Genomic DNA, 19,887 nt, shown 5'->3' on the forward strand with positions numbered 1-19,887 from the left:
TAAAAGGTGTCATTTTGCTTGGCTTTTTTCTACATTTATAACAGCTAACACGGTACAACACCCTAGTACTTCTGAAAAAAAGAAAAATTGTAGGAGTTCATTCTAGGAAGTATGGTAATTGTTGCAAACCGCTTTCCATCCATCCATCCATTATCCAACCCCTTATATCCGAATCCCAGCCAACACAGGGCGCAAGGCAGGAAACAAACCCTGGGCAGGGCGCCAGCCCACCGCAGGGCATACACACACACCCACACACCAAGCACAATTTAGAATCTGCAATGCACCTAACCTGCACATCTTTGGACTGTGAGAGGAAACCGAAGTACCCGGAGGAAACCCACGCAGTCACAGAGAGATCATGCAAACTCCACGCAGGGAGGACCCGGGAAGCGAACCACTTTCATTTCTTTATATTTTCATGATACCCTGCTGTGGCACTTGATATTACTATATAACTACTACATAATACTACTATATAATTACTATATAAGATAGCAATAGAATCTTTAGCATCAACAAAAGGCAGATAGACTATCACATGATCATGCTATTGTTATGAATCAAAGCATATACCATATTATGTTGTAGGATGATTTTTGTTCAGGATCCTTATACACAGTTGTTTTGTATTTCTTTTCTTTGTTGCCCAAGGTTCATTTTTCCTGTTTTATTCTTAAAATTGGCTTCTTTTACTAAAATGTTGTTTCTCATATTCCTTATTTTTATTAGCCTATTACTATTTCTTTAAATAAATGTGAAAAGGTCAAGTATAAATTAAATTAACAAGCACCAAGTATGCAGTCATATTTCTGAAGTTCAGTAAACTTAAAATGCAACTACAGGGTAAGACACTTTCTGTTTAGTGTGTTCCTAATACAGATTTACTAAAAGATTAGCAATACAGTATCTTGCAATGATGAATCACCAAACATCTTGCAAAAAAGTTTCAGTTCGCTACTCCTTTGCATTTTACACAGATATGGACAATCATCAGATGTCCTGGTCACACTGATGTGTTGTTATCTTAGTTTGCCTGTAGGTTTCACTCTATAACATGTACCATTCTTTCTTTGTCAAAATGAGGCATTTTCACTTTTTTTTAAACCTATTTATTTTTAACCCTGAATTCTGTGGTTCTTATTTCATTTTCCAGACAGGTACTGTGACTGCTACTTTTCATTGAAATTGATATTTTAATTAAAAGCCCTAATTTAATTGGATGGCTGTTGCTGCAGTCTAAAAGCAGTTGAACTAAAGAGTGTGCATTTTACTTCTCTCTAAACTTAAGATGTTTAATTTTCTTTCACTTGCTGCTAGAATGTGAACTCTTAATTTTTTTCTTTACTTTGTCAGCTGCCAATTAATAAATAATTTGATAGATAACAGAGCAGCAGAAAAACATGACACCACTTTTAACCATGTGTTCATAATAAAGTGGTCAGTAATGTGAATAAATTACATGGAAAAATAAGACAAAAAGGTTGAGGACAGATTACTACAAATAAACACTGATACACTATACTGTATACACTTTTCAATTTCTCAAAAAAGGAAAATAAACACTTGTATGAATCTGATGCCACCTGGAATTGCAGGTGCATGCTTTCCACTGTACCATTAAAGGTTGGTTAAAAGTTAAGAAACTGGTCATCAAGAATTCCTATAGCAGTGGGGTGGGGGACTTAGTCCACTAGATACAGCTTGCTGGTATAGACTTTTAACATTTTTTATTAAAAATTAAACAAAACAATATAGCACATTCAGAGGATTCAAGTACTTAATTAAAACTAACCAAGTTATAAACAGACCAGAATTATTCATTTCAAAATAAATTAAATTCTTCAAAGTTCACAAGTTTTAATTATCCTCATGTTTTGACATAATGCCTTATTTGAAACACAGATATCTAGGGTCTGGTATTCTTTTCACTAATAATGTGAGTGGTGTCATTATGCCAAGATCAAAAGAACTAACTCTCTCTCTAAGTCCCTCTGAAAGTAGGTTATGGATGCCTACGAGTGTGGGAAGGGATTTAAAATGATCACCAAATTATCTGAAATCAATCATTCTACTGTAAGGAAAGTCATCTACAAGTAGTACAGATGTCAAATGACTGGTAATATTTGTTCTGGACTGTCTTGCCCATCAAATTCAGCCCAAGAGCTGATCATTTTATACTTAAAGAAGTCTCCAAGAACCCATACATTTAATTGGGGTATCTTCAGGTAACTCTTGCAGAAAGTGGTGTCAAAGTTCATGCATCTACAATCAGAAAGAGGTTGCGCAAATTTGACTTGCATGTGAGGTGCACCAGGAAAAAGCTTTTACAGTTCAAAAAGATCATAAGAGCAAGAACACAGTTTTCCATTGAACATACTATACAGGAAAAGACTTGGCCTTGTGGAATAATGCGCTGTGGACAGATAAATCAAAGATTTGCCTGGTCCCAGTAACAGCATACATGTTTGCCGCAAATCAAATACTGCACTTTCAGAGAAGAAAATCCTACTGTTAGGCATGGTAGTGGAAAGGTTATTGTTTGCATTGGTGCCTCAGGGCCAAGGAAACTTGCAGTTATTACATCAATTACAAGTTCTGCATCATATCAAACTTTTCTTGAGAAAAATGTGAGGCCATCTGTCCAAAATTTAAAGTTGAACATGAATTGGTTCTTTCATCAAGGAACATTTCAAAAAGAAAAAATGGATGTTTATGGACTAACTGCATTGGGGTCCCAATCCGGGTGATCTGTTTTCTGGTAGGTATGGCAACACGCTATAATCAGTGCATGCTTCCAACCTACTCCTCCTCCTCCTAGTCAAAGCTGTAATTTTGCTCCTATTGAAATATTGTAGTGGAATTTGAAACAAGCAGTAAATGAAAGAAAATCACGAAACATCTTGCAACTGAAGGAATTTTGCATAGAGGAGTGGCCAAAAAGTTCACCATAGGCAGGGTCATGGGGTCCAGTGACTATGGGAGATCTGTTGCTGAAGAGAGATTCACTGAACTTGACTTTGCTGAAGATGCTGTGATCTTCACGGAGTCAATGGAGACTCTGATCGGGGCTCTTGAGAGACTGAGTGTCTGGGTTTGCGAATGTCCTGGATAAAAACCAAGATTCAGGCCTTTAGTGACCTCTTGAGCACAGGCATCTGCGGTATGTCTGTCTCCAGGGAGAGTGTCAACCTTGTTGAGAGGTTCACTTACTTCGGCAGCGACATACATGTCTCTTGTGACTCTTCCCAGGAAGTCAGTAGATGGATAGGGAGAGCATTTGAGGTGATGAGGTCACTGGAATGGGGTGTGTGGCCCTCTCAATACCACTGCAAAAGGACAAAGGTCCAAGTCTAGAGTTCTGGTGCTTCCTGTTTTGCTATATGGTTGCGAGACTGGACACTATTCAGTGACCTGAGATGAAGGCTGGACTCCTTTGGTACTTTGTCTCTTCGGAGAGTCCTTGGGTACCTCTGGCTTGACTTTGTGTCAAATGAGTGGTTGCTTAAGGAGTCCCAAATTAGGCACATTACCTACATTGAGAGGGAGCGTCAGTTATGGTACTACGGTCATGTGATGCGATTGGGACACTCACATAACACCTGGCTACGGCAAATAGATGGTCATTTCCAGATGGTGCGACTCGATTGTGGCTTGCCCCTGGTTGCCAAATGGGATCCTGTAAGTTTCATGATGTGGTGCATGCTCCCAAACCTGACCAGATTACAACATTAAACACACTTTGTTTCTGCAAAAATTCAATTTCAAAATGTCTACTAGTAGGTGCAATATTATTAGAGAATATACTGTACATCTTAACTGTCTATTATATTGTTCATCTAAAATTATTAACTGTTAAAATACAAAGATTCTGTCGAAATGTTTTAGTGTAGCTGTTACCTTGCTTCTTAATTTATGTACTACTTAACTGCAAGTAACGTGAAATATGTTCTCAAATCATCCTTCGTTCATTTTCCTAACCTGCTTATCGAGGGCACGGTTTCAGGCAGCTGGTGCGTGGAGCCTACCCCAGCAATCACCGGGCACATGACAGGAACACCACCTGGACAGTGGCGCCAGCCCACTGCAGGCAGAACACCCACCGACCCATCCACATCAGGAGACCATTTAGCAATGGCAATGCACCTTACCTGCATGGGCGGGTGTCGAGTCTACTCGTTATGGCCACTGTGCCACCCCCCGGATCTCAAACCATTTCCTAAATATATGTAAGCACTTCATTTCTTTATCTTTTCTTAAGTACGTGCTCCTCCTTGCTTTTATCTATAGCACAAAGTGAACTTGTACTGGAAACTAAAATTTTGGATTCTGAGCGAACGGAAAACTACCCGAAACATTAAAGTGTTAATTCTCTTTCACGCCAGGAAAATCTTTCTTAATTTGCCTATGTGTGTTGGTGGTTGCCATACAGAAGAATCCAGTCTTGACTCATTTCCAGTATAACGGATACAGTTAGCGCAGCCGTTACCCTAACGTTTTCCGAAGGCGCCTAACTGAAGGTGAAGTGCGACGGGACTTCCGCACAAACGACAATTGCATCATCTTACATGCAAGGACCTCGACTTTTAGACGGCCTCCGTTGAAAAATTTGTAACAAAAATCGATTTGAAATGTGGGAAGTTATGAGCTAGTTAATAGGTCGAGGAATTTTTACATTGAAAAAAAATCGTATTTATTTTTCCCGTCACTCGTGCAGGGGTTCTTGATAAAAATACCAGGTCTCAGGCGCTCGTGATGGAATACTAAATACCTCTTTTTTAAAGCCAAGATGGCGGGTGACGAGTTAGGAGTAACGTTGGGACAACCTCATCTTTCAAAGCAAGATCTTAGCACTTTGGTAAGTGGTTTTTGGTATTGCAGAAAGATACTACTACATTTCTAGTATTATGTGAAGGGTTTTAGACTTGGTTTATGCGGTGCCGGGAAAAGCCGGTGAGTGGCGTTGCGTTGCGTATGAGAAGAGCGGAAAGGACCCCGGACAGCCCATGAAAGCAGCATGTGTAGGGAAGGTTCGTGTATGAATGAAAGAAAAAGCACGACGACTGGCAAAAACTAGCTGTTCGGCTGTTGCATGAATTTGACCGTTCATTTGGCAGTTTGCGTAAACCTAGCAGAATAACCGTGGCGAAGAACGTAGTTAACCTTTTACGTGGCACTTTAATCACACACTTTCTGAGTAACTCCTCCGTGGTTAAAATTCTGACTTATTTTCCCTTTAAGGGCTCTGTTGTGGTATACGTTTATGTTGTTACTCTTGAAATATTTGTTTAGCGTGGATTGTTATACGTGTCAAAAGATGTGTTGTGATTAAAAGATGGACACTTAACCAGAATGTAACAACAGTGAAAACGCTGCTTCTCCATGTGATCTGCAACGTCATGAAGATCTGTTTGTTAATCATATTCGTCTTTCATTGTGAAATGTTTTGAATCCCTAATTGACCAGTTGCAGTCGTAGGAACAATTTTGGCCAGAACAGGCTGTTAGGTTATCGTAGTTCGTCAGCACTTGTTCATCTGTCTAGCTTGTTGTCAAATCGAGTTTAAGGTTCACAAATAACTAATGCCTAATTCACTATTGAGGAAATTTTTCCACATATGTTTACTGTGCGAGGGCAAAACATGTCAAACGTTTTGCCCAAAGCTTGCTATATTTGATCCCTCAACGCCAATGTTCTACACGAAGAAATCATTTTAAATTTACGTTTGGTGTGTGTCATACTAATTTTCTTTTTAACTTTAAACATCTCCATTTCGCTGCTTCCAGTGGTTTAAGTCTTGTCTGACTGATAGGCAAGAGTTTGTTTTTCGTGGCCACAGCAGCTCCAGTTCAGCGCTAGTTATCCAAAGACTATGGCAAGGATCTGCCCTCTGCTCTTCTGTTGTCTACTTGGTTCATCTTGGCCATAGCATTCGTAGCTTTGGTCTGGTTTGTTATGTTTATGCAGATGATAATCTGATCAGTTTTATTGTTAAAAGTAGTACTAGGGTGTTGTACCGTGTTAGCCATTACGAATGTAGTGAGAAGTCAAGCAAAATGACACCGTTTATTGGCTAACTAAAAAGATTACAATATGCAAGCTTTCGAGGCAACTTGGGCCCCTTCAGGCAAGATGTAACAATATTCAAGCTTTCGAGGTGTCATTTTACTTGACTTCTCACTACGGTGTTAAAAGTAAAAGTTCAGTCAGCTTTTTCAGCTTGCCTTAGCGAAATCTTAAAATCTCGAAGGAATATCCGTCTTTAAAAAATAAAACTGTAACAAAAAGTCATGCTAATTGACACTAAAGCTTTGCTTAAGAATATTCACTCCTGTTAGGGCTGCCACAAATATTTACAAAATAATAAATCAATCGGCTACTTTATTGGTTATTTGATTAACCAAATGGCAAACTTTGACCAGGCATATGAATATGTCCTTTAATTAAATACTGAATAATTTGAGATATATAAAATTTGAAAGCATCAGGATATGAAAAAACACAACTAAAATAACTCCAAGAAGACAAGTCAACATTGCTGATGTTAACCATAAAAACCATAGTGATATTAATTAATAATATATTCATTAAGATAACTTGACGTCAGTAGTGCAACTTTAAACAAGAAAATAATTAGGCTTTTGGGTTCTTTTAGACTTCTGTGTTACAATGGATCCTGGAAACAAAGAGAAATGACTTAAGGACATTTGTTTTAGGTAGGTTGTCCAGTGGGGGCTGGGTGGTCTTTTTACTTTGGAACTCCTGCATTACGCCCCCTCCACCCAGTTTTGTTTTTTTCTGTACTCATGGCTGTCTGACCTTATTATGGAACTCCTCTTCAGAGACCTAGAATATAATTGTATATCTGTGTTTTGTAAGCTTGTATTGATTTTTTCTTTTTTTTTTATTATAACTAAGTAGCTGTGTTACCTGTCTAAGCTGGGTTGAAAGCTACATAATCAATGTAGACCTCAGCATTAACGTTTGCAGTGAACCATTGCAATGCATGTCTGTGTTATATGCCATTTGGTATGGGATTTGTAAAAGCAGTGTTAATATTTGTAATGTCTTTGGAATGACCGGCACTTATGCTTTTATTGAAGTGGACTGGATTTTTTTATTTTATAAACTTTCTTTGACATCTTGCAAAGGACTTTGAGATGCATTGTGTTTATGAAAATGTTTTTCTTAGTCATGCTAATGCTCTTTTTACATGTATTATTTTAAAAGTCTGTCTTAAATGGAGATGTGTAATAGGCATATTTAGCATAGAGAAACAGTAATGTTTGTATGGTATAAGTAAAAGTAAAATTGCAGGAAATGGATACCACATCTCTGGAAGAGTGGACTTACTCTCACTTTGTTCTGAAGGGTGTAATGTCGGTGGAAGTTTACGTAAGATATTTGTTGGCTTGTTTGTTATTCTTTGGCAAGCTTTCTTTTCAGGTGCACGCACAGAGCTTGTGGTGTTTTTTTTTACACTATTTATAACCATTTTCACATATTTTTGGGAGAAATACTCCCACACAGTGGTGAAATTTGCCTGATATTTGCAGGATTTTGTTTCTGTTAAATGTTGTGCACCCGCAGTCATGATTAGTTTATTCAAAAACAGTACAGAGTGTCACTGCAGCATGTAGTGTGAGGGAGGGGCAGGGATAGGGACAGGTAACTTGTTGAATAAGAAAATATCATTTGATTGAAATTTCTAGTCGATTTTACAGCGATTTAATTGTGGCAGCGCTAGCTCCTTTTCAGTCACTCTTAGTGATGAGGTCACCTCTACTTTTGCTAGAAATCATAAATATCCTTTTTTTTTTTTTTTTTTTTTTTTTTTGACTCTTCCCATTCTTATTCTACCCACAAGGTCCACTGATTTCTACCAGTCTTGTCGTGCCCCAAACTAACCTGTGCTCTGTGGGTGATAGAGCTTTCAGCTCTATTGCACCCAGACTTTGGATTAACCTCCTTAAAATAATTAAATCTACTGATTCAGATCATTCTTTTAAAACAACAACTTGAAATTCCTTTATTCAGGAAGACATTCAGCGTACCCTGACAATCGGACACCCTTCTTTAGTTTACCATTTTTGTCCAGATGCTTAGGGTGACGTGTATTTTTATCACAAATTGTTTTTGTTGAAGGTTTTCTGTTATTTGTATTTTTTCTGTTTGATTCTAACTCAAAGCTTTGTGTATCCTGTGTTTATCTTTATTTAGTTTATTTGTATACAGTGTTGTACAGGCCCTGTTGTTCTTTCTGTATTTCTGTGAAACACTTTGATTGTGGGAAAGGTGCTATATAAATGTATTATCTTTATTTAGACAAGAGATTCAAATCCTTTGCTCGCAGTTCTAACTTTTGCTGTTTTCTGGACTCTGTCTACCTCTCTGGTGTGTTTTTTGTTTTATTTTAAATGGTAATATAGAGACCCAAGTTGATCACAATCCAGATGAGGCCTAACTAATTCATTGAATTCATTACAAGATTAACCTCCCATGATCTGTTCTTAAGTGTGTGACCTAACCCAACATCCCATTAGCCTCCCTAATTGTAAAATACACTGTCATGTACAGTGACAGTGACCATTCAACCCAGAGTAGTTTTCATAATGGTAAACCATTCCCTCCATGCATAATATTTAACTTCCTGAGTTTAACACTTTAATTTTATTTGCATTAAGTTTAATCTTGCGCATATTTTCTCATGTCAAAATTTTGTCTAGATCCGATTGATTGTATTGACTATAGGATAACTGCCATACCACTGTGTTTGTCATTGGCAAACCTGACAAATTTAGTTATGTTTATATTTTTTATATCCAGTTAACCCTCAGATCTATGTGGTGTATTGTTAAGAGGGATGAGACAGAGTTCTGTAGATCTGTTTCTCTCTTGGTGCAGAGAGAATTGTCTGCAACTTAACATCAGCAAAATCAAGGCCCTCGTTATTGACTTTCACTGAAACAAAGAGCCTCCATGTCCGAACACCATTCGAGTGGCTGTAGATGAGGTGCGCTTGTACCAGTAGTTGAGGGGGTCTGCTTCAACGACAGGTTGGACTAGTCTCGTAACAAGGTAACAAGAGCATCTATATAAGAAAAGGCAGAATTGGCTGTTTTTTGTCAAAATAGGAGACCACATTCCTTTAACATCGGTAATGACACTCTTCACATCTCCTACACTGTGATGGCCTGTGCGATTTTCTACACCCACTGAATCAACAAACTAATAAAAAGTACAGGCTCAGTTACTGTATATGACACACTCTGGACCTCCTGGTAGTAATGAAGGACAAAATTAAAACAAAATTGAGTGCCATTATTAACTTTGATGCATGTGCCTACTCAAACAAGCTAACACTGAGTACTTTCAGTCAACAAATTATTCAGATGAGTGCCTAGAAATGCTGCTGGGGCTCCTTTATATCGGTGGCAGTGTGCCTGCATAATGTCAGTTTGTGACTGCTAAGTCATAAGTTTTTTTTTTTTCTTTGTAATTTTCTTCTCTTTTAGTCATTCTGGATGGATGGATGGTTTGTTCAGAACATAGTGTGTAACTATTGTTAGCATCTTATCTGTTACTGTTCATATCCACGTATGCTGTATATCATTAATCACACCAAGTATTACTGTTCGTTAAACCTGTCAAGTTAGTCAAAAAATAAGAACATTCATATAAAAAATGTTAATATTCAAACTTGGGGTAATATTTATTGATGTTGCATGTACTTGTTTTTTTTAAAAAAAAAAAAAATATTATGGTGCTGGCTGCACTAGCAAAAAGGAAAGAGGGAATCCTAACCATACTAGGCAACTGTTATTTAAATATAAGAGCCATCAAATTTTAAGCACATGCGTGGCCAATCTACACCCATCAGACTGCTGACAGCTGGGTGCAAACGTTTTTCTCAGGACAGCGAGCCAAAAAAGCATCCATGGAAAGAAGTTGAAATGTATATGTGCAACTTGTACTGGTAGGATGCTTTGCTACATTAAAAAAAAAAAAAAGTGTGCATCTGCAAATCTTCAAGCACACATGACACTTTTGCATTGGTCCTGCGGTGTAAACGTATTGTGATGTTTTACATCAAGGAGTACCGATTTAGTTAGCAAGGCAGTGAAAAGTTGAGAAGAGTGAGCAAGCCAGAGAGAGAACAAGTCTGCCTTCAATTTGACTATTTCCAAAGTTTTCAGTGGGTAGTCACATTTAAAATAAATAGCTGGACTCTCCCAGAGAAATGGGTCAGAGTTCATACAATTTGTCATTTTTCTTTTTTTTTTTTTTTACCAATGCAGCAATATTTTAATAAAGATGGCCTGAATATGTTTAATTACACCTTGTGTTTTTTTTAGGCACTATATCTCAAACTGGAAGGCACATAAGATGTAGACTAATTGTGGGACCAGGCGAGTTTGGTGACGAGGCACTTTACAATTGGGGTATTAAATTGTTCTTATAAAAGGAACATTAGAATTATGAAAGCTATTTTACATTTGCTTTCATGAGAGGGTGTTATCATTAAACAGTTTGGGATGTTGTAGTTCTCTTTAATTTCATGACTAATTTTTCCTGCTTTGTAAATACTGTTGATATTAACATGTAAAGTTTTGGATATTGTTAAGTTTCAAATTGACACTTTTATCTATAATACACTTGCAGCTTTAGGCCACTATGCTTTCTACTGCGTCTTTTCATCTAATCCAGATATCCTCCCTAAGATGAGGGTCATTACCCCTTTGAAGCAGATATGGTCATAGTCTTCACTTATATTTTTTTTACTCTATTCCACCTTTCATGACTTTTTAATCTGCCCTTTCTTAACCTCCCTAACCACACTTATTTAAATTTACAGTCCTCAATTAAACTATTCATAATACTTCCCAATGTATCATTGCCCATTCGTTTCTGATGTACCCCATTTTGGCAGTACTGGTCTCATAAATGTTTGCCCCTTTATCTAACGCAAACATCTGAGCAATATTTGTGTCACATTGATAGTTCTGCTCTGCCTGTACTTATACATATTACATGTTACCATGTGGATAGTGGCAGCTGGATCTACTGAAACTCTGACCAAGAGGTTAACCACGTGCCAAGGACGTCGGATCTCCTACTTGCCACTCAAAGGCATCATTTGTTTCAGTCCATTATCATAAAACACTGAAAACGGTTAGACCTCTAAATCTGTGGCTTATAACCTTAATGTTTAACAAACAAAACTTTTTTTTTTTTTTCTTTTTGCAGTTCACTATTATGATGCACATGAACTACTTCCTTCTCAAATTCAGTATCTTCGTGCTTGAGGCGTTAGTTTAACTGGTCTCTTGGAGCTAGCTCCTGATAAGTCCAGCATAGTTTTATCACATATGTGGTTTGTGGTGGCATGCCATAACTTGATACTTTGGTGTCAATTACTGTTGGAAATATTTGGCATTAAGTGTCACACCTTGTTGTTTTTTTTTTTTAATACCATCCCAAGCAATCCCATATCAAAATGCATTTACTTTAAGTGAAATGATGATAAAATTGCCCTTAGGCGTTTGAACGTTACGTGCATATGTATATTTTATATAATAAACAGGCTCCCTGTCTAGTGTCATTTCCAGCCTCCAGTTAACCCGAATTGACATAGATGGGTTTCCTGGGTTTTATTGTAATAGTTCACAAGTGTTCACATTTCTTGCCTTCTGGGAATGTGCATTTCTGCAGCAAAGCATTGGACATTATTTAGAAACTAGCCACGTGCGCCCAACTACATTGCGCGTGTTAAAGTTGTCTGTGAAGGGATCCCTGTTTAAACGCGGCTGCCAGTTGTGAACTGGGCCCTTCGTCGCACGGCATTATGATTTTTTTATAAGGGAAGCAAAATTACAAAAGATAACCCTTGGATATTGATTCGATTGGAACTGCCTACTCGGAGTCACTGTCTGAATCGTAATTATGTGGTGGTGCAGGAGCATTTCCGCTTCTGTCTGTTCACAGTCCGTCTCGTTTTCACGACGCTGTTGTTTCCTCTCACGATCTCTTCTCAACCTTTCTCCAATCTCGCAGGTTGCTTTGTGACAATCCAAAGAGTAAGGCAATATACACGGAGAAATGGTTATAAAAGGGAGACACATAGATATCCAGGCTCTTTAAAGCATAAATAGGGATCACTTCACTGACATGTGAGCAAGCCACGGTACAACTGTGAGACGCGCAGCACTTGCCGGCTACAACGTAACAATAATAATTTCCGGAACATGCTGTTACGTTGTCATTCATTTTACCCACTGTCTTTCTTTCATTCATATATTACGTAGGCACGTACCTTTTATCTTCGGCAATCTCATTCTCTAACCAGGCCTCAGGAACTAACCAGCGTAACACTGTCCACCACCCCTTTCGTTATTCCGGCACATTGTTGACATCCGTGAGTAACAACAACGTACTGAACTGGAAGGAGGTCTACGCATGCGTGGAATTCGCGGACAAAGATCAAGATCTAAATGAAGATCTCTTTAGTTAATTTAAAGCACAACAATTTGTTTAGTTCGAATGTCTGTGTTTTGAGTTGTGACTGGCGTACTAAAGTCTTCAGTAGTATAAGCATGGAGGAGATTTTTAATGCAATGCCTATGTTTTAGCTGTCTCTCTACTGCCATCTAGTGCTGCTTCTAATTCATTCGTGGACAAACAAAGATCAAGATCCAAACGAAGATTATCTATACTAATAAAAGGCAAAGCCCTCACTCAGTGACTCATCACTAATTCTCCAGCTTCCCGTGTAGGTAGAAGGCTGAAATTTGGCAGGCTTATTCCTTACAGCTTACTTATAAAAGTTAAGCAGGTTTCATTTCGAAATTCTACACGCAACGGTCGATAACGGTCAACAACGTCCGCCATGTTGAACTTTCTTATTCATGGCCCCATCTTCATGAAATTTGGTAGGCGGCTTCCCTGCGCTAACCGAAACCAATGTACGTACTTATTTCAGTGGTATGACGCCACTGTCAGCCGCCATATTGAACTTTCCAACGTCACTAATTCTCCAACTTTCCTTGTAGGCAGAAGGCTGAAATCTGGTACTTATTTCGGTGGTATGATGCCACTGTCGGCCGCCATATTGAACTTTTCAACGGTCTTTGTTAACTTATGGGCCCATCTTTAAGAAATTTGGTACGCGGATTCCCAACGGTAACTGAATCCTACTTACATGTATGTGTGTGTGTATATATGTATGTATGTCCATAGCCTGCAGCTCGGTCACCGTGTGGGGCGGCGTTGGGTCCCTCATCCCAACGCCTCCCACGTTGTTGGCTGCCTGCCTATATAAGGCCGTCCGTCTCTCCAGTCTCTACATTTCCTTTCTTGCTTCGCCACGGGATTCACGTCTCCCTGCTGATAACTACAGCCTTTTTATTTAATCCACGGCTTCTCTGCTGTTTTATTGTTCATTTATTACGATTATAGTTATTGTGTAGGTATTTTAGACTTACTTTACATTGTTCAGGTACCCATTTCCTTTATCATTCCAACCGTACCCCCATTAACAAGTCTATCGAGGTGATCACCATCGATCAAAGAACTGTCACTTACCTGAGTGGTTTCCATGCCCGGAGATGGCACTTAACCTTTTCCATTCTCTTTGTTGCATATTGCACGGCCATATCAGGCTCACTCTTGATATCCGGAGAAACATTGTGTTTTATGTATTAAATCACTGGGACAGGTTCAAGGTGTGGACTGATGACGGTACAGGAGATAATTATTCTACACAGGAGCACTATAAGAGTGAAATGCTTAAGCCCTTCACCTATGCATCTGCATGTGAGTTGATGGCTGCCGCTGAATTGTTCGGTTGTCGCTTTCAAGTGTACCGAAATGGCCAAATATTTTACACATTTCGACAACTGCCAATGCCTCTTAAACATAGATTGACAGGTGTCGATTTGAGTAGTGGACACTTTGATGTTTATGAATGTTTAAACTCTCAAAAGCTGGATGTGAAGTTATCAATGAAACCGGTTGTATACTTACAACGCTTGACAGATGCCGAATGTCTCTTCAACACAAGTCCTACAAATACTGTTGTAATTGAAACAAATCATGAAACTCAAACCGACAGCAGCAATCCAAGCTGTGAGATTTGAAACAAGATTACTGTTTACATGGCCAACTGTACATTGCATGCTCAAGAAGAGTAAGCTCAGCGCACAGCTTGGTCATAAGATTATATATAGATATTTTTGTTGATTGATGTTTTGAGCAAAAGTTTTTCTTTGTAATCAAAGCATTTCAAATAACCGGAAGAAGCATGTATATTATTTGAAGATTTAAATAAAATTGTATTTTATGGAATACATTCATAATACAGCAATTCATTGGAGTACTACCAGTGTGCGAAGCCATTGAATATATATATGGCCACCAAAACATGCTCTTGGGGCTTGGTGTGTTCTGGAATTTGTTGTTTTTTTTTTAGATACCAAACCAGTATGTGAACCTGTAATTTTATGTATTGTTGATCATTGGTATGCCACATGTGGGTACTGTACGACTCTCCCAAAGTTACAGATAAGGAGATGCTCATACCCCATGAGCAGTGGCACATTTGAGGAAAAAATAATGCAGCTGCACCACCAATCTGTATTTGATATTGGCAGTTTGACACAGATGTGAAAAGAAATTGGAGTCACCAAGAGTGAAATATTGTCTTTTCAGTATGAAAAACTTGATATGTAAAGGGTACTTGACTCATCCTTCAGTTTTCAAGCCCCCAGTTGGCTTAAAGATGGTTCAGACTTTCTCCAAGGAAAGCATTTAACTATGTGTGCAAATTGGTGCTTATGCAAACCACTTTATTAAATATACAGTTTTCTGACCAAGAGGTTGGGAATGGTGCCCTGTTTATGGACATACGCTGTCTACTTGTTCACTTGACACTCGGGGTTATTAGCTGTTAGTGTAGCCTGGTTTTTGTAAATAATAATACAGCCCAGGACTGAAGCCTAGTAGCACACCTATTGCTCTATTAGTTTTAAACCTAAGGGACGATTAATATCCTAAGGTTTTTAACAGTTTTAAATATATTTGAAGGTATACAGGAGTGTTTAACCTAATTAAATGAGGTAGCAGACTAGATAATAAATCCAAAAATAGTCATCATTTTTATATCAACATCATCTTTTACAAGAAGTAAACAGTTTGCATGTTAATTGTTTCTGAAAGTGACAATATGACTTAAATTGCACCATTTAGCTTTATTCATCCTAAATCGCACTCCTGCATGTACACCCCTTTACTGGTCAGGTCAGGTTGAGGAACATGCACGGGTACAGAGTGTTGCTACACCCACCACAGGATGAAATATGCGGTGCATACTTAAAAGCACGTATTGATTTTTGATTGTTTGCTTTTCTCTCTCTGTCTCTCTCTCTCTCTCTCACTCTCTGACATTCTCTGCTCCTGACGCGCACTCCTTTGAAGAGGAAGATATGTTTGGATTTTATTAATTGTGAGATGGAGCTGTCATCTCTGTCTTGTCATGGAGCACAGTTTAAACTTTTGAAAAAGAGACAAATGTTTGTTTGCAGTGTTTTAAAGTCACGGTCTCTACAACCTCCTGTGTTTTTTTTGTGCAAATCTGTGACCCAAGCATGACAATATAAAAATAAATTATGGTTTTTACTTCGCGGATTTTCACCTTTCGCGGGGAGTTCTGGAACACAACCCCCGCGATCGAATATGGATCACTGTATATAATAGTAATGCCATTTGAAGAAAATAACAAATTTTTTACAGTGTTCAATTCTCAGTTTTAAACGTATCAAGTACAATCGTATCTTAAATACTTAACTAGAATATTTTAAGTGGTTTTGTCTCTGATCATGCAGCTATTGAAAACCATTAATTTACTGTCATTGTGATTCTATCCTCAAGATCGTAAGAAGATGTATAAAAAATAGACATGTCCTGTATTGTCCTGTCTATCTTCCTTATGTTCTTAGTTATTGCTATTTATTTGCCCTTACATGCAAGGTATTTTAACCACAAAAATACTGAAGTATGTAATATTTTTGACAAGTTTACAAGAGCAGTTCCTATTTTTCCCCTTATTTATGGCAGTTGATCTTATTGCGTAAATAATGAATAAATATTATTTTGCAGAGCTGGGTACCTAATTGAATTAGCTTAGTTGAGTTAGATTTATTCCTTTTTTCTTTTAAAATTTTACATAACCAACCAGTTGCCATCTTTTTGGTTATATGGATTATTGAATCAGGCTATGGAAAGTAAAGTGGTGCAGCTATTTGAAGGTGCCTGGATTGCTTTAATTATATGGGCAAGTGGATGTTCCCATTATTTATGAGGAACATTACTGACCAGAGCAGCATTGTTAAGTGAAAGAAGCAAAACAAAAGTCAGCAAAGCACATTAAACTGAGGGGAGATACCCTATTAAATTTAAACATTTGCAGCATTGACATCATCCGTTATGGCAGTACTCCCAAAAAAATGGCTTTTGTTTGAGCCATGTACTGAAAATGTTAGTATATGTTTCTGTATTGCATTACATACACTATGTGAAAATTAAACAACTTTAATGTCTGAAGTACAGCATGTATTAGGATCTCTCTGCTGAAATGCAGTTTGTCAATACTTATCAAATCCAGATAACTGTGTATGAAAGTTATTACTGTTTTACAATTTATTTTTTGCCACTTTTCATAGATTTTTTTTTCTTTCTTATCAAGGTGTCTTATTTGCTTGAATTGTATTGCTGTTAATATATACAACTACAGATGTTTTACTTTATCAGCCCTACATAAGTACTGGCATTTATAATAAGCTCTAGTAGTGAAAGGTTTGAGAAGCTCTAATCTACTTAATGTTTTTAAATTTAGCATCGTTTTTTTGATCTGCTAAGCCATGTCTTATGTTTGAAATTTAGTGAATGTCTTTTTTTCCCCTTTCTCTTAAGGATGTGACTAAACTGACTCCTCTTTCTCCAGAAGTCATCAGTAGGCAGGCCACAATTAATATTGGTAAGTTGCTTTTTCCTTCTTCAAACAGGTCAAGTGCCTGGCATCAAATTCTATTTAACTTTGCCTGATCAAATTTAAAGCCATGTTTTTTTATAGGTTTCCATTTATATTTTATTTTTAAACCACAAACCAAAATCTGCTGATTTTAGTATGATTAATACAATGAACATATAATATTGCAATTAGAGAAACTGAAAAGCTCAGATTATCTCATTCTTTTCAATACCTCAAACTTAGAGCACTGCATTTCATGTTATCATTGAATATGTACAACTATAACTAACCAGTTACTAGTATGTATGAATAAAACAATATTTTCATAAAATGACTGTCAAAGGAAGAAAAAAATGGTTGCTAGGGGGTGCTAGTAATATAACAATCTATTTAGCTTTCAAACCCAGGGTTTTGATTTAATTGCAGGTATTTTTTAGCATTTGCCTCACTATTGTGACTGTAAGTAACAAGTAATGGTTATTCCAGACTTTTAATGCTACTACACATAGGGGAGATTAAATTCCAGACTCCATTCCATTTTAAGGACCTCTACTATAAAACATTACCTTTCATTTCAAAACGTAACAATTCAGTTTCATACAGCACAAGTTTTCCTGAAGGTCATCGGGTGAAATCAACTATTTATTTTTTTTATTATGTGAACAACATCTCTGAGATATGTCTGGACTTGGTCTAGGTCATTCTAAAACATAAACCTAATATTGTGTATGTTATGTATCATTGTGTTGCTACAAGACCTAGCTGCCTTTCAACTTATGGACAGAAGACCCAATACTTTTTTAGAGTTGTCTGTGATATGGATAAGAATTCATGGCTCCTTTAGTGATGGTGAAATGTCCAGGCTCTGAAGTAGCAAAGCAATTCCAAGCCTATCCTACATAGAGATGTTGCAGGAATCTTTTGTAGTTGAACCTCTGAAAACTCCACTGAGTGTTAAAACGCTTTATTCAGTCACCGTTTTAGTTGATGCCAGAGGCTAGAACACACAATGTCATTGCTAGCCTCTACTATATATATGTTTCGTCACTGGGTGTTTCTATTTAACAAGTTGAACACTTAAAATATTCTAAATAGTGTATTATAATAAATTGGTGATTAGTCACCATTGTTATTGAGGAGACACCTTAACATTGACTTGTCATCATTTTTCATTCAAAAATGTTCACTTACCATGCAGCCTCATTTAGTCATTTGTCTGACCAGCTATTCAGTCGCTTTCATGTTTTCTTGTGTCAGCTGCTTGCTGTTTGAGCCTTTCTTTTTTTTTTTTTTTTTTTTTGCCAGTAGCCCTTTTGTATGCTTGAATGGCCCCTAGTGATTATCCCATCTCTCACAGGAGTTCTCTGATGTATAACACATCACATTTGTATTATTGGTTAAAACTGTCAACCGTTTTCTATATGTTTTGTATGGGAGCATATTTACATATTGGAGTATTTATTAATGGACATAGCTTTATAAACATGTGTGAAGTAAAGCGAGTTACTTATTTGGCAAGGATAATGTTAATCTTGTCCTCATGATCTTGTACTCTGCAGAGCAAATACAGAAAACAATTAAATATTAAAGTATTTATAAAGTGGTGACTTGATCATATTTCCTGAGAGTTGAGTAATAGGGCTGTCGGATCAGATGACACAATTTGGATATAATTCATATTTATAGTATTTTAAAAAGGTCTTATTTTAAGGCAAAAGCTGACACTTGTTTGTAAAACAATGGTTGTTTGCTTTTACTTGTACTATTTTTGTCCTTGTGTTACTCCAAACACTATGTTCTGCTTTATTTTGCAGACCTGTTTTGCACATCACTTCCATAATCAGCCTTTTGAATGGTTCTTATTACAATAATGTTTTGGGCTTTTTTTTTCCCTACCTTCATGCTTTCTTTTTCCCTTTTTTCTGGTATGCTACAAGTATTATTCTAAATCTGATCCTATCCCAATTTGCTCTTAAACTAAGATTGACTGACTGTGTTGTGCTTAGATATTCTTAATAATGCAAATGGAAAAGAAGTGTCATTATCCTAATAATCGGGTGAAAAACAAGCCTTTTTACTGTCAACAATGAATACTTAACTGCCTCAGCCAGTATGTGGTGTCAGACGATTGATTTCTGTCTTGTGTGACTGTTGACTTGATCCATAATACCTAAAACAATGAGATATGATTAAAAATATTAAGGTTTACATTTTTGCTTTATTTATAAAGGATGGGAATTACCTCATTTGGTTGAATCCCATCTGTTGTTCATTGTTGGTGTGCTCATCCCCATAGCATTCAACTGATATCCTTCTGCACTACAAACTTATTTAATCGGATCAACACACCCTATTAACTTTATACCAGCTGCATTGTTTATTTTTTAATAACTATATCCTATGCCCCTTGTGGTTTGCTTAAAAATGTTGCTTCTTTATCATTTGTTAACTTAGTAGTTCCCTGGTAAACCCCCATACTCATTTTACAGCATTTAAGGTGCTGTGAATAAAGACATATACCAAATAAAGATAATGAAGACTATAGACTGGCAGTGCCTCCGTTTGTATAAAGCTAAAAGGACAGTGAGTTCATGTCTTCTGGCCACAGTGACCAAAAAGTTTCTTAGTTGGGGGAAGAATAAAATAACTGCATTTAGTGTGTTTGTTTAATTTTGAGTAATTTTTGTCTGGACTTCATATGTGCCGCGCAGGTAGTGTGAATCTAGTTTTACTTTGTTCATGTCACTTTTGTATACACTAGGATTGAGTGGCATACCGAAAATCCCAATTTTTAAAACTCTGTGGTACCAGCAGTTCAATACTTTTGTAAGTGGAAGTAGAGTAACTTTATGCTTGGCTTGTCT

General features: G+C 37.3%; 1 protein-coding gene across 1 annotated transcript in view; it reads left to right on the top strand.

Annotated features, from left to right (window-relative positions):
• Positions 1-4,747: 4,747 nt before the first annotated feature.
• eif2s3 (eukaryotic translation initiation factor 2, subunit 3 gamma) overlaps positions 4,748-19,887 on the top strand; it is a 53,913-nt gene continuing 38,773 nt past the window's right edge. The window contains exons 1-2 of the mRNA XM_039745595.1: positions 4,748-4,858; positions 16,966-17,029. Of these exons, the coding sequence (XP_039601529.1) occupies positions 4,790-4,858; positions 16,966-17,029 (133 nt within the window). The 5' untranslated portion in view covers positions 4,748-4,789. The remainder of the gene's footprint in view (positions 4,859-16,965; positions 17,030-19,887) is intronic.

The sequence above is a fragment of the Polypterus senegalus genome, chromosome 2 (assembly GCF_016835505.1).
Source record: "Polypterus senegalus isolate Bchr_013 chromosome 2, ASM1683550v1, whole genome shotgun sequence".
NCBI lineage: Eukaryota > Metazoa > Chordata > Cladistia > Polypteriformes > Polypteridae > Polypterus > Polypterus senegalus.